The sequence below is a fragment of the Poeciliopsis prolifica genome, unplaced genomic scaffold, assembly GCF_027474105.1.
Source record: "Poeciliopsis prolifica strain line A6 unplaced genomic scaffold, Auburn_PproV2 SCAFFOLD201, whole genome shotgun sequence".
NCBI classification, from domain to species: domain Eukaryota; kingdom Metazoa; phylum Chordata; class Actinopteri; order Cyprinodontiformes; family Poeciliidae; genus Poeciliopsis; species Poeciliopsis prolifica.
The window spans coordinates 161,649-177,709 of NW_026562576.1; the positions used below are offsets into that span (position 1 = coordinate 161,649).

Below are 16,061 nucleotides of genomic sequence, written 5' to 3' on the forward strand. Positions count from 1 at the left end.
GCCTTTAGGAAAAAGCTTCACAGAAACATGCAGGGCTGAGATAGATGGATGAGCTCACCCCAGAAAATGTTCAACATGGAGGCTTGTTATATGTGTCCATCACATGTGAGTGCTATTCCACCCGATTTCACAGCTGGTCAACAATCTGACTGCTGACAGTTGTGAAACAGCGTTGAAGTAAAACTCTTGCAGCTGTGGAGGCGATCCTGAATGGTTTCGGGTTAAAAATGGGTGAGAGTAAAAGCGTCGCACGCCTCAAGATCTGTTACAATGGTTTACATTTAAGCCTTTTCTCATAATAAACTCAACTCCATCCTTTTGGGATGATTTCTGGGAAAGTGACAAATTGCATATTTTAGGATGCAGGAGAAAGCACATAGAGTAGAAGGATATGCCTGAGGACAAAGTCTTGAATTATTGATATGTAATTTCCTCTTCAAATAAAAAAATAAACGAGAGCAATGGTTAACCCTGAACTTTTAACCCTCAGCAGCTTGATTTGAATATAGAGTCCTTTGCAAAAGCATAGATGCCTCTTGAACCTTTTCACAATTTGTCACCTTACAACCACAAGCTTTGACAGGTTTTACAGGGATATTATGTAAAGTAACGCATAATAATGAATGAAAACTGAGAAGCCAACATTCTGGAGAATCTGTTTCTGCTGTAAATGCTGCTGCGGCTCGCTTCTGTTGAGCAAGCTGCAGCAGTTTGTATGGAAACTAAAAGACGCCTTTTATTTTTACCTGCAAGATAAATTCTTATATTCCTCAAGCTCATTAAAATTGGATAGAGAGAAACTCTGAACATGGGTATCTATGTCATTGAAGCACATAAATATGCTTTGACCTAAGACAATACTTATTTAGTGGGTTTAACTGTATTATTATGACATCATTAATTTGATGCCAAAATAGACAGAGGGAAATTTGTGCCAACACTCTCCGACTTTTTTTTCCCAGTCATGACTTTCAGTTGTGCAAATATCGAGACAGTTTCACATTCATATCCTCCTTACGATTCTTTCTCCATCCTGCGGTTTCTACTGCCTTACGTCATTGAAGCACATAAATATGGCCTTTATTTTAGTCCTTCCTGTTCTTAAATATGCATGGTTTTGTTGGTCTATCAAATGAGATCACAGTAAACTACACTGAGGTTTGTGGTTCCAATGAGACTAAATGTGGAAAAGGTGAAAGAGGTGTGGCTGCTTTTGCTATCTGAGCTGCTCCTGCTTTGTTTCCATCTTATTCAGATAAGCAAACAAAAATATGTTTTCATCAATCCTGACCAATAAGGTGTAAAATCACACATTTTATACACATAAACGCAACTAATTGCAGGAATCCTTGGAAAACCAAAGGCCCAATTAGCTTTTGACATCTAAACTGCGAACCAGGCAGTAAGATTTAGAAATGCTTTGCCGTCTAAAGCTATTTACACAACAATAGAAGTCTATTTAATTTTTCTGCTTGTGTGTGCAGGTGGTGAGTGGTGGCACATTTGTTTTTTGTGTTGGCTCTTTATGAAGTAAACAATGAGATTTACGGCCTTGTATAATACTCACAATAGCCGAGTTATATCATCCTCAGAATCTAAAACCAAAAGTTTAGAATTTTTATCCATCTGATGTCAATTAGGAAAATAGAAAACAAGTTTCAACGACTGGCTTGCCCACCGGGAAGCTGGTGTGTAGATTTATGTCTCCTGATTTCAATTACAGCAGGTTTTTTGTGTTTGTTTCTCTATGACCATGTGTCCGCTTTATCTGCAATCTACTAAGCAGAAAAAGAAAACAAGGCACTTTGCTCTCACGTTTATCCCGTTTCTAATTTTCTGTTCTCCGCGGGGCCTGCTGAGACATTCCCGTACGTTAAATGAAACCAGACAGAGTCGCTCTGAGTCGCTGCTATAGAGAAGTGATGCATATCATCTCGTCCGTTAGGTCCTCCTCACACTTCACAGCCACGTACTGCTCCTCATCGCTGTCGTCCCTCTGGTGTGCGTCGGCGAGTCGCGAGTCTGAGCTGACGCTTTCCGTCCCCGCCACGTCGCCGTTACCCATGCTGCCGTTCAGCAGATTGCTGGCGGCGCTCTCCATCTCGTCGATGGTCATCTCGCAGGCGTCTGCGATCTCGTGTTTGGCCGCTGTCACAAACTTGGGGTCCCTGGCGTATTTCCCGAGACCTTCAGAGATCAGGACCTGGGAGGGATGCGAGAGAAACGGAAGATCATGATGATAATATTAAAAGACAGATAAAAAAAAATCAGATCAGAAGGAGAGAATGTGTGAAAGCAGCTAAGGTAAACTAAAATGGTGGAACTAATTAAATAGCTGAATTATTAAGATTACTGAGGACGACAGCTGATTGTTAGCTGGACAGAATGCAAAGGTGAGAAACTCATAAGAAACAGCAGCCATTTTTGTCATTTTATGTCATAAATTATCCTTCAGTAACAATTAAACCATGACTGGATGATGATGACAGTAACTGCTTCAGGATGTAGATAGAAAAAAACAGTAGGTTTTCATTACTACATGGTCCAAATGAACATTTTTAGACATTTTATAATCTATACATAGGTATGATATTTGACTGGTTCATTCTCACACATGGATATGGCCTTTTGTCAACCTGGATGGATGTCCAGGGTTTCTGTCATGCTGGAAGATGGACCACACTGATAGATTATTGATTTTTTCCCAGCATCGTCATAAATTTAGCTCCATCCATTTTTCAGTCAACTCAAGAAAGGCCACCACTGTCCTTCACCGTAAGGAAAGTGTCTTTTCGAGTCGCCTGCTGACCTGCACCGGAGCTGAGCAACATTAAGTTACTGATTCACTCACAGCCTCCACCAGACTGCTAGCGCTGCCTCTGTTTTGCAGGAAGTGTGAGCAGCTTTCTGCGGGTAGCTGCAGACGTGACGGTGTTTGGCTGCGGCTGGGCAGGCTGTCCTGGCAGTCGGTGTACCAAGAACTTCTCTTCATGGCCCCAGGATGCTGCCCACACTGCCAGTACTGCGCCAGTCCACCTGAACACAGACATTTCACTCTTTAGCCTTTACAAAATCCACGAGGCAACAGCAGGGATTGGGTTTTTCTTTTAACAACAGCCGAAAACATAAGTTAATAATATTATTTGGTTTCAATGTATGGATAAAGAAGTGATAAGCTTTTGTTACAGTTTAAATTTCTAAACACACATTTTGAATTTCTAAATCTCATGAGTTTCTTTGATGTTTTTAAGACATTGTTTTGAAATTCAAGACTTTTAAAGACCTTTTTAATGCCATCTTAATCCAATTTAAGACCTAATAGAACTACAAACCCAGGGACTGGTCAAGCATAGATAAAAATGTGGAATTTCCTGGGTTTGTTTGTGGCTCTTGGCAGTGCTGTTTGTGTTTCTGCATATGGCTCTATGCAAAAATTCACCATAGACTGCAAAAAGCTAGCAAGCCTACAAGGGTACATTAGCAGCGAGACACTGGTAGCCTCATCCACTTCAAATCACAGAACGCAATATGGATGACACAAGTCTGACAGGAAATTACATGTATGAGATGAAAAAGTCCCAGACTTTAGACGTCTGTGGACCAGCAGATTTTAACGTTCCATTTCTACAGCAATGCAGACGGTCGATCGGCGCCGACCAGACCTGTATGAGTGGCGTGTAGCAGGGCCGCAGTCACGGCTGATGGGGGAGGCGGGAGGCGTGGCCCACGAGCGTAGCGACCTGGTGGGAGACAGATGCGGGATCCTGCTGGCGTCCAGACCGGCTACTGCCATCACCTGAACGGGAGCGAGGAGACAAAACAGGTTTCTAACCCCAACATCAGCCACATTTCACTCGTTTCCAACAGGCGTAGGCGTACCTGCTGCTGCATCAGGTGCAGTGGAAGAGCTGTGCATGATGGAGATGGAGGAGCTTCATCTATGCTACTTCTTCTGCGAAGACACTCAAAGCTGAATGTTGGTGTGTTGCAGGCTTAGAGGGAGCAAGAAGTGAAACTCTTTCAAACTCAGGATGTTTGAGGCTGATATTGTCAAAAAGCATATTATTTATTTTATAATGTCAAATGAGAAAGAGGAAACATTTAAGATTTTATACACAGAATAGCCTAATCAAATATAACATATGCACTGCAATTTTCTACTAATTATTTTAAAATACATAAATTCTATCAAATTAAGGTACTTTGAGTAAAATGTTTACGTATTTGCAGATCTAAAAGATTTCAATCACTCAAACAACTTAATGACAAAAGCATTATTAAAGAGAAAGCAGCTGAACCTTGGGGGGATGGTAAAAACCATCTCCGAGGCGACCGCCGGTCATCCTGGCATATAGGCTGCTTGTCGTCGTCACAGTAACCTTCAGACTCACAGTCGTCCCTGAAAGGGTCCAAATCTCCGTCTGCAGCGTCATGGAAGTCCGACCTGGACAACCTGTCCTTGGTGAGCATGATGTCGTCTTCGTAAAATTCCTCCCCACTGAAGTATTCCCCAGACGCCCGCTCTTCATCGCTGTCCCTGCCGCCTGGCTCCTCTCGGCGAATGGTCGGGTGAAGCGCTCCGCCATTTTTTGACCTGTCAGCAAAATCACACAGACGTTTTGCAATTTTGGTTGTTTTAAATTCCATTCATTGTACTGGACCCAGTTTGTTATTTGATTAATGTTTCTTAGAATCTTTCATCTAGATTTTGAGGAGCCCGGCCAAAAAATAAATAAATCTTGGCTTACAGCCCGTCTGCACAAAGCAAATACTGTAGAACAAGAGGCCGGTTTTTACCAGGCTAGATTGAGAGCAAAGATGTCAAATTTTGTCAGCGTGACTCCAAATTCAACCAAAATAGATTTGGCATCAAAAGTTGTGAAGCTCTAAGTTGTACGTCATTTCAGTGGCTGCATTGGTTACATACCTAATATAGGCCTCATAGTAACGCGTCCTGATCCATGTGAAGAAGGACGAGGCGATTCAGGCAGAGAAGAATGATATAAGCAGACAATGGAAACAAGAGAAAATGTGAAAGTTTTACATTTTTTTCAACAGATTCAGTTCTGGATTTTTACACAAGAACTGCAATCCGTACCTTGACGAATTCACGTTACAGGATAAACTGGTCGTAATATTTTACCTCTTAGATGTGTTTTTCAGTTTAGATCAAAATAATAGTTTTATAAAACTTAACAATGATGTGGACTGCTACTATTTTGACCAAAACTGTGAATACAGAGTGAACTAAAACATAACGCTGTTTCTGTAACCCACCTTGTGGAGTGGGACTTCCACTGCTTGTCATGCAAGCCCCTGCTGTAAGACGTTGATGTCTTATTTCTTGCTGAAGACGGGCGACATCGCTGCAATAAACACTTCTGCTGCCTCCCAGAGGACATCGAGAGAAGCGAGGGCACGTTGGCGTTGTTGAGGTTGGCGTTGGAGGGTATTGGGGACTGAGCGGAGGTGGAGTTACAGTGAGGGTAATCGTACAGGTGAGGGGAATGATGATGGTTGTAGTGGATGGGTGAGGAGTTCATCTCCGTCTCTCCTTCCTTGTCGCTGCTGCTGGCTCTCCTGCAAATCTGAGTGGGAGTGCAGTAGATGATCTGTAGGGGGCGCTGCGTGACGGTAGTGGGCTGGGGATGATCCATGCCAACGTGGTTAACATGATTCCCAAAAAGGCCGCCGTTGCGCTTCAAAAAAACAACAGACATTAGCAACAAAAAACAAAGACCAACAAACCAGATTACTTGATTGTAAATTGACTTTTCTATTGTGAACAGTCTCAACCAACCGTCTTATTTTTAACAATTAGACAAAGCGTACATTAAAACATTAAGGAGACCTATTATGCTTCCTTGAACAAGTTAGCGTGGGCTGTGCAAAACATATTCAGCACATTTTTACAAAAAATCCTCAGTTTGAGTTTTCACCTCAGTTTGAGCTTCTTTAGGGATCAGCTGTTTCATGTTTTAAATAGGTTTATGTCACACATATCAAATAAGTGTTGGCCACACCCCCCAATTTAATGTTTTAAATATGAAAATGACTTCAACCAAATGCACACTTGCACAATGAAGCGTCTTTGACCCAAAAAAACAACTGGTTGGTTGTTTTTGTGCTTGGTCTGTTTCTACAAGCAAATGGAAGTACAAAAATGCGCAAACAGACAATATTTTGAATAACAGGCCTCCTTTATAACACACATAATTTTTATTTTTGTTTTTTACCCGATAAATCTCCTCTTCTTCCTCTCCCGTTGCTTCTACAAGCCCTTCCTCCTGTAGGTCACATGATATGGCTCGGCGAATTTCTGGTCCAATGTCATGCAGGGTGCGCAAGCCGGCCTGCAAAGTAAGAACAGCAACTGTAAGATGTGACAATTATCAATGTAGGGACTAAAATGTGGATTTAAATAATGTTTAAGGAATAGTTTTATAGCTGGGGTGAGTACTATAACTTTAAGGTCACTGTAAAAGTTAAGCCTGACTTTGCAGAATCACTTTAGAAGAGATAACAAGCCAAAGAATTACTTTGACAAAAGCAGAAAAAACACATTCCTGTGTGGGTGTGTTTGTTCCTCATGGATAATAGCGAGTGTTGATATTTGGAAACCTGCTTGTTTCTTCAGAACTGGCAAAGATCTGTGACCGTTTATGTTTCGGCTGTACAAAGATTTTTTTTTTCTTGAATTTTCATTAAAATAGTTAATGTTTAGTTTATCATTGAACAACTAAAAATACCAACAAATAAACAAATAATCACAATAAATATGTTTTTGTGTAATTAAGAAAAATGATAACTTTGTGACCCACGAGAAAAAGCACCAGACTAAACACACCGATACTACCAAACAGGCCACATGACTCAGTCATTGTACGGTTTCCTTGTATTTCTCCAAGGAATCCAAAAGCTGTGCAGCTGATCACTCACAGGGAAAGAGTTTCTCCATCATGAGAACGGGACATGGTGTGATTGGGGTTCCTCAGAATCTCTCCGATTTTTTTTCTTTCGTTTTCACGCTATGCTCAAAAGTTCCTTCTCATCAGCAGAGGCAAAAACAAACAAATCTTCTGTTTTAGAGACCAAGCATGCGTCATATTCAGTCAATCATACCCTGGTTGCCGCAGAATACGCTTACTGTAGAGTATCGCTTTCTATTTGAGAAAATAAATTTAAGAAATTACTTTAATGCTCTAAAAATGTTTGTTTCACTTTAATTAAAATAAAATAGAAAATTATTAAAACAAAAACATGTAACTCCACATTTAAATGTACAAAATGTTCTTAAGTGGGGCATTTAAAAGGCACTACATTTAGGAATTCATTAAATAATATTAATTTTTTAATTACTTAATTTCTTTAGCGCCCATTCGCAAACCGTTTGAGATACAAACTGTTTTGACTCACCTGCAAAGCCAGAGTGGTGTTCTCCCAAGACCTCCTTCCCACCAGACCTTGCTCTTTGCGCCTCTTGAATTTTCTGAAGTAGTCCTGTATCAGGAAGGTGGCATAGAACTTCCCCACTGTTACCTCGTCATCTAAGTGAACAGACCAAACACACCAGAAGCCTCCCGCATCAGGACCCAAACACCTCAGCGCTGATATTCTGCAGTAAGCCGAGCCGAGGTCAAACACACGACATTCAAAAATACCCTGGAGTCTGAGAGGGACCAGAAGCACGAATGCCTGAATGTGCCTGATGATAGTCGACGCCACAGAGTGAGGATGCCAAATACAGAAAGTGTGTGTCTAAAGTTAGAGCCATGTGTTGGGGAATGTCCAGTGTGGTCATGTGTTGGTTCTGTCATCTGATTTTAATCCACCAATTCTCCCCGACATTTTGCAGGACCAACGACACGCTTTGCTCGGAAGTGTCTCCTGAGGAGATACGTAGCTATTTCTAGTTGTGTCTGGCTGACACTTAAAGACGGGGTTTGTGTGTTGTGTTTGTTTCTTCTGCTTACAGCCTGTGTCTGTAATGAAATATGATGCATTTAGAAATGTTAGCAGATTTTAGGCAACGTTAGATATAAAATGAGGGTCCAGACACAATGAAGAATGTACCTGGAGAATAATGTTTACAATTATTAATGCTTACACTAAGCAATAAGTCAGTTTTTCAGAACAGGTTGAAAATTCTAATTTAATGATCGTTTTGTGTTTGTTTAAAAATATCAATAAAAGCTGGTATGACTGTTCTCGCACACAGTTGTAGGGTATTGTTAATTCCAGTTCTTAAAAATAAATTTAAAGCAATTAAATCCTCTACCAGCAGGCCAGAGCTTTACAAAAAAAAAAAACTAATATTAGAGGCCAATTAACAGAAATTGCCCATAAATTTCCCTTTATGCATGAATACACTTCATCATCTCTGAACTATTTAATATTATTAAACACCGAAACGGGAAACATTTTAGAGCCATTCAATTGTCTGTATGACTTTCTCCAGTTTTTGTCTTCAGATATATTTGTACTGTCTGTTTGCCATTTAGTTTGGTGGATCCACAATTGGGCTTTGGCATTTTTCAGACTTATGCAACTTTTTCAAAGTTTTTCAGAACATTTGGGGTTGTAAACAAAATGTTTCCAAAGTACTGAACTGATTCTTTGTACAAAACACTACAGGAGGAGAAGAAGACCAATCTTTGTGCACAATTTCACCAGTCATTTAAGATATCACGCCTGGAAGATTCTACTGCCAAATGATTTACGGTGTTTACACAAAGAAAGATCTAATCATGTGCAAATGCATTTTGAAACTATCCTGTTGCTTCATGTCAGAGAAAAAGACAATTTGTCTGGCATGAATTTTAGAGAAAGAAAAGTCTATGTTTTTTTGGGGGGTTGGGGTTTTACATTTCTTGGAACAACATAATCTGCAGCAGGAAGTGCATGCAACAGCAGAGCACGGGAAAATCAGAGTCGGATCTACACTATCAATCATGAGGGTTTGCAGAATGAACAAAGGATGTTCACCCTGGAGGAAGCTGTGTCTACAGTCTTGTTTTATCTGCCATGCAGGGAGGCTCATCAGGTATGAGTCTGATTCCTCAGATAAGCTGTTGCTGAAGCAGAATGGGGAGCAGAGCGGAAAAACAAAACGCAGCTGAAACATGGTGGGTGGTAGAGTTCCTTTCAAAAGTTATCACCTTTCTTTGACCCTCTTATTGACAGAATGTGGTCAAGCAAAGGTGACATGTGGAAGTAGACGCTTTAGTGTTTGTTACTTGAATAGTTTGAGAAGAAAAAGCGTCTCTACCTCACCTGAAACAACCAGAAAGAAACTTCAAGAGGCTCTGCTCAGAAAAAGAACCAAGTCATGTGTTTTTAATTTACACTTAAGATAAGTCTTATCTTAAGAAAATATGTCAGTAGTGTTTCAATTAGATATTTTTGTGCAATATATGGCTTAAAGTTTTAAAGTTAGTCATTAAATTTATTGTGAGAAGAGTACATAAGGGACCATCTGTTCTTTTTCTGTACAGAGCTTGTTGAAGTTTTTTTTATTTTTATTTTAAAAAGAGGTATCACTAGTTTCATGCCACCAGACCAAAGCAGAACTACTCCAGAGAGCTCAGGACGGCAGAAAGAGAAGAAAGACAATGCCAGCAACTGAAAGCGGAGAAAGCTGTGGAACAGAGACGCTTTGCAAAAAAAGAAAATAAAAAACAAGCACAAGCAAAAGAAAAGAGAAGAAAGAGAGAAGGATTCAGAAATTAAAGCACAAAAACATGCAGCACTCTGACTAACTAAAGCAAACAAAGTGTGGAAGCTGCAAAAACTACTCAGACACAGGAAGTCACTTTAGAGCAGAATGACAAACATGGAGACGTTTCAGACACAGCAGATTTCAAACAGTAAACATTTAAGAAACGAGCGACAATAACCAACAATAAATATATCCAAGTAATTTGGAGCTTTGGAAAATTAAATGAACCCTTAATTTTTTAATACTGAATTGTAATAAATGCTCAGAATTGACGGCAAGCGGTCAAATGATCTATTAGGATTGTGATTTTAAAACTGTGTGGTTTCTCTGCAACACGCCGACAGCTGTTAAATAATTATTAATAAAGGTATGTTTCTTGAGAGAATTACAGAATGAACAATACATTTTAACTAGTGACCCAAATTTAATTTAAAAAAAAATAACATTATGAAAGCTGTTTGCTTCTGTTTCCTTTAATCATGTTATGTTATATTTGTTACCCCCCATTCAATGAATGTCATTTTTGTTCCTAACAAAAACTCTGTCTAGTTCAAATTTCTTTCAGCCTGCATTTCACACATTGGCGTGAATTCAAATGACTGGGTCTCAGAAAAGCGTTTTCCTGAGTGTAACGACCACTGACCGCCTGCAGGAGGCACTACTTGATCCAGCAGCTTCATGCTGGTCCTCTTCCAGATCTTCTTGATTACGGCTCTCAGCTCCTCGTTGGCTTGCTCCAAGTTACCTTCAAAGATAGTGAAAATGTTAGAGTGGTAATAATGAGTTCAAGTTAAGATCAGCATCTGATGATGGACTCTAAGCTATTGAGTTGGGTGGAATTGAACTCCCTCTGGTGGCATAACATGGATCATGCATCTTTCTACATGAACATCATCACGACAGTTTTCATATTAGTTGTTATTATTCTGCCATGCAGCAATAATCAATGAGAAAATAAAACAGTAAAAATAATTTTGTAGGATTTCGACAACCTGAGCTTGTAGACTCACCCTCAGTCTTTATCTTAAGGGCGGTGCGGACTAAAGCAAACAAGGTGGCGTTAAACATGACGGTCCCGTCACTGTTGAGCGGCATGTTCATTGCCACCAGACGCTGCAGCAGAATTCAAACTTCATATTAATTTAGACGCATCAGTGTAATGGAGGAGGTTTTTTTTCTGTGAATATGAGGTTGTGAGTTGTATAAACCCACCTTACAGGCGACTCTGTGAGGACAGAGCTTGCCAAAGCCCAACGGAGGCTGGATCCTCCTCAACAAGGTGACCACGTCAAGATGTTTAATCCTACCCCTGGGACACATTACGTGAAAAGAAAAGGAATGAACAGGTTTCAAGAATTAAAAAAAAAAACATTAAGGAACAAATTTTAATCAAAATGTTGGGGTGGGGGTTTTGCCCTTACTTGGCTTCAGGATCATATTCAGACCATATCCTTTTAAATTCATCCAGATGGTGAGGGCCAAGAATGGACCAATCACGAGTCAGATAATCAAAGTTATCCATAATGACCGCAACAAAGAGGTTGATAATCTGAAACAAGAACATCCAGTATTTTTTAACCTTTTCATTGATTGCTTTGCTGTGAAATCTGGTTGACTGCTAGGTCTGTGGTAAACACGAGGGGCAATGGAAGTGGCGAGACAACCAGAGGGGTACCAGAAAGGCGCAGAGCATGTAGAAACTGATGAAGTAGATTATAGCAAAGTTGCTGCCGCAGGTTCTCTCCTCTCCCGGGTTGTAGTCGGACTCTGAGTCGCACAGCTTCCCCGGCAGACAGGCCAGCATGATCTCCTGCCACGCCTCCCCTGTTGCACATCTGACACGGAATAAGAAAAGTGACTGAGACAGCCGCGACACATATTTAATCTGTATTGATAATGATTGTGCCAACTAAAGTTGCAAAACCTGAACAGCATGAGGACGGCTTGGGGAAAGGTTTGAAAGTTGTTGTTGCGGTTGATTTGGGTTCCGTCCACCATTGCTATTTTTCCAAACACCTAAAAACAGAATCTGCTAAAGTAAGATTCAAAAGCTACAGAAACAGATATAATCTTTACAAAAAAAAAAGTAGGGTATTTGGAACTGGCCATGCAAGGAAGGAGAAAGTTTTTCCAAGCATCTGTTTACACATCAGACAAGATTACCTGCATCCCCGATGACAGCATAGATGAAGAACAGCATGGCTATCAGGAGGGCAACATATGGAAGAGCCTATTGTGGAATGAAAAAATTTAAAAGTATTATTGTTTTCTGCAACGTATATCGAAGTTGTTAAAGTTTTTGGCTAAGCAAACAGACAAAATACTATGGAGTGACAAATTTAGACACAAATTGCAGAGATATTTTGCATGGCTGGACACTTGATACCAGATTTGTAGCAAAGTGTTCATGCTAATCTTGGTAGCTATGTTTGACTTTTACAAGATCCTAGTGGTGTTTCAGAAAATACCTTCTTTTAATTATTTGTATAACCTAGGGAAAATTATTAACTTCCTTTTGCATTCACCTGAGGACAGGTGTAATTTCAGTCTACTGGAGCTGAGGGAGGGTTTAGATAAGAATGCAGCGCTCCTCCATTTTCAATGTGTTGAAGTTCTTTGTCAAAGTTTTAACGCTGAGCCAGAAACAATGATTTCCAGACTCCATGTGAGAAACTCTGTGACAGCCCAACTCTGTCCAGTTAGCACAGAGCAGACTAAGCCCTGATTGCGAGACTTCAAATACTTTTTCCCAACTCTGCATGCTCTAAGACTTCACCTGGAAAGACTTGATGAAGGTCCACAGCAGAGTCCTGATTCCTTCCCCTCTGCTCAGGAGTTTGACCAGTCGCATCACCCTGAACAGGCGGAAGAAGGTGATGGAGATGCGAGCGCTGTCCTCTGTGTTCTGGTTGTGAAGAGTAAACCAACCAATAAGAAAACGATACATGCTTGTTCCGCAGTATTCGCGGCTTCGCATTACTCATTCATTCATGCAGTCAGTGATACATGCACCCATTCAATATGCATGAATGAACCAAAAATGAGCAAAAACCAACAAGGAGGTGGATCCAAAAGCTGTTAAGTGTTATTATTGTCCTGCTTTATGACAACAACCAACCTGCATGCAGTCTTACTGAGAGTTACACCGCATAGCATTAACACACCTGGATGACTTGCACACAATGGCTGATTAAAACAGACAGAATATCCCAGAAATACAGGCTAAACAAACCATGACTTAAAACTAAAACATGAGGATTAGCCTGGCTTTGAACTAAACAAACATATCACACTTAAACAGAAATGGTTGGCGACCTGTCTTTAAGGACTTGAGTCAAACATTTTCAATGTATAACAAAAACCATCTCCGTGTTATCCTGTGTGCCATCATGCCATGCGCCCGGACAAGATGAGATGCAGGGTCGAAGTGGAACTTATGCCAAAATGCAACAAACCAGAAAGAGCCATAACAAGACTGTCACAGTGAGGAATACCGACAATTCATACACAAACTTAACTTGCAACCATTTCTATAATTCATAAAAGCATCTTATTGATTTTCAAACAATCTCTCGACAAAAACTGTCACAACAGAACGATGTGGATGCTTTTGCTTTCAGATGACAACAGAGGGATGATGTTCTTGACAAAAGAGGTGGGGCTTATTCTTACCCCTGGATCCTCTATCACCTTCACAACAGGAATGGCTGCCGACTTGAAACCAGAAGTCTAACGTTAATCCCAGTTGCAGCTGCACAGCTTCAAACCATTTTTACACTACTTTTGTTTTCTACAACATGTTTTCACATTCATGACAGGCAGAAAACATTTACAATTTATCTGAGAGAACTTCGTCAGCAAAGTAAAGCTTCTTATGCAAAAGCTTTGACACATCCAGAGGAACACCAAATGTGTAAAAATGCCTTTTATTCCCCTTAAACCTTATCACACTTTGTGATTATGCGCTTAATTATACTTCACTGGAATCTTGACCAACACAAAGTAATGCTGAGGTGAAAGAAAAATAATATCATTATTGTTTGTTTGTTTTTACAAATTATGTATTATTTATCTGTATGTAGGCGACACAACAAGAGTGTGGAAGAATTTGTTCTGTTAAGATTAAACTAAAATGTAACTTAAGACTTAAACTGCACATCATCCCCATGGCGAAGCATGACAGTGTTAGCATCATGATGTTGGGATGCTTTTCTTCAGGATGCAGGTCAGAATTGGTAAGAGGACGGATGGAGCTATTTTCCTTTCAATTAATAATTATACGCCACCTGCAGTTTATCGTTTCAGATTCTATTAAATCCTATTGAAAAGTCTGAGGTTGTAATGTGACAAAAGGTGAAAACGTTAATGAGGTGTCAGCAACCTTTACAAGGCAGCGGATTACAGAAAACACATGCATATCACAACTTATGAGTAAAAACATTTCATGAGGTGAAAAACGTAAAACAAGACCCAAATTATGTCCCGGCTTTTGGTCAATAACTAACTATGTGTCATGAAATGCAGGCATGCTCTCGTGAAACATTCACAATTCTTTCTGTAGAATTTATTTTTCTACACTAAAAATTGTGTAAAAATTGTCTGCAGTGTGTTTATTCCCCCCGACCACTCACTCAGGATGAACCAACATTTAGCTGCGAACAAGTTGGAAAGAAGCTGGAAAGAAGCATGAAACCAGCGCTAACATGAGTCACAAACCAGGACATGGAGCGACCTTGCAGCAGCAGCAGCAGCAGCGCTGAACATTGTTGCTTTTTGAAGGGAATGCAAACATAAATGCTGATAGCAAGTAAGACAGTTGAGTGCAGCTGCATTCAAAGACAATTGTTCAAAAGAACAACAACATGGAGTTTGAACAGATGCGTCAACGACTTATCATCGCCTCTCTTTTTTTTAAAACAAACAACTGGAGTGGATATCTATGCGTATGTGTGTAAAATCTGCTGCTAACGTTGTGAAAATCCAATAAAAACAAGAAGAAGGTTGTGTTCTTGGATGCATCTTTGATGCTAAAACAAGGCGCTCCTGCAGGGAACGACACGGTAAAGACGTGTGAGAGATGATTACTTACATTGATCTCAGTGATGGCAATGTCAACCACGCTACCCACAACAATTAAGGCATCAAACGTGTTCCATGCATCAGCAAAATAGTTCTGCAAGCACAAGCAACAGAGACACACAGAAAAGAGGATAGACAGAGACAAAAAGCAGGTAGGAAGAAAAGGTAAGAAAGGAGAGACGTTTGACAGATAGAAAGTACATCAAAAAGTTGAGCTTCAGTAAGACAGGATGACAGTCAGAGTCGTCCTGTCAGAGTTTGTGGGAGCACATGCCTTTAAAGTTCAGCAGTAGTTCTCCAATTATTGTCATAAATCCTTTTTTTGTCTGTTTATATGACTGCTGAAGCTAAAAGAACAAAACGAGAATAAAGCAAAAACATTTTTGGTTTCATAAGTATGATTTCCGTCACTGTAATTGCAGCTTTTTACAGTGACCGACAATCACTGTCGGGAACACACTGAATTTTCACATGCGGTTAAAGATTGACACACAAAAAGCCTTTATGTTTACATACTGGCCCACACAAAGATAGGACAGGAAGGAAAGGACAGGAAAAAGGAGACAGGTTTAGGAAGGATTCAAAGGAGAAAAGCAGTAACATCTGAAGGAGCAGGAAGAGGGACTGACAGAGCTGCACATGACGTCTTTCTACCTGGCTGAGTATGATGTCGACTACACTGCCGATCACCACTAGAGCATCGAAGACATTCCAGGCGTCCCCGACATAGCCCTGAATACGGTGACGTACACAACCAGCAGGGCGGGGCAGAGGCAGGGCACAAGGGGAGGGAGCATAAGGTACGAGGAAAAGGCAAAGTGAGGGCTGAACATCAATCTATGGGGGTGGGGTATAAAACGTTTTCTAACAGGAGGAAGCAGAGGGGACAAGATGAGACACTTACTCTGGGTTTGAAGGCAATGAGCTTTAGGATCATCTCCACTGTGAAGACTCCTGTGAAGACCATGTTGAGGATGTCCATGGCGTAGTTAAACAGAAGAGACTGGCCATGGTGCTGAGGGGACACAAGCTGACCATTAGAGGCATTTATATGACACTGTTACAGCCACAAGCCGATCAATGCAAACGCAAGCGCTGAATTTTTAAGGAAGTTTTTTGTTTTTATAAATTTTACAAAATGTAGAATGTTTTTTATTTTTCGGCCTAAAACAGAAAAGTATATTCTTCTGTTGAAACGCCTTAGTGAAAGTCCAGATCTTGTTTTTGTCTCAAGATATAGAAAGCTGCTGGAAGAGACATAATC

The 16,061-nt window shown here is 40.4% G+C and overlaps 1 protein-coding gene across 1 annotated transcript in view; it reads right to left on the reverse strand.

Moving 5' to 3' along the window:
- Positions 1–1,516: 1,516 nt before the first annotated feature.
- Positions 1,517–16,061, reverse strand: part of LOC129356852 (voltage-dependent L-type calcium channel subunit alpha-1D-like) — a 29,635-nt gene continuing 15,090 nt past the window's right edge. Inside the window, 21 exon segments of the mRNA XM_055026397.1 lie at positions 1,517–2,203; positions 2,852–3,003; positions 3,006–3,036; positions 3,663–3,688; positions 3,691–3,796; positions 3,880–3,992; positions 4,299–4,594; positions 4,928–4,954; positions 5,278–5,699; positions 6,237–6,353; positions 7,417–7,547; positions 10,362–10,463; positions 10,729–10,831; positions 10,931–11,027; positions 11,140–11,267; positions 11,394–11,553; positions 11,643–11,734; positions 11,886–11,948; positions 12,495–12,623; positions 14,808–14,891; positions 15,702–15,812. Coding sequence (XP_054882372.1) covers positions 1,910–2,203; positions 2,852–3,003; positions 3,006–3,036; positions 3,663–3,688; positions 3,691–3,796; positions 3,880–3,992; positions 4,299–4,594; positions 4,928–4,954; positions 5,278–5,699; positions 6,237–6,353; positions 7,417–7,547; positions 10,362–10,463; positions 10,729–10,831; positions 10,931–11,027; positions 11,140–11,267; positions 11,394–11,553; positions 11,643–11,734; positions 11,886–11,948; positions 12,495–12,623; positions 14,808–14,891; positions 15,702–15,812 — 2,784 coding nt within the window. The 3' untranslated portion in view covers positions 1,517–1,909.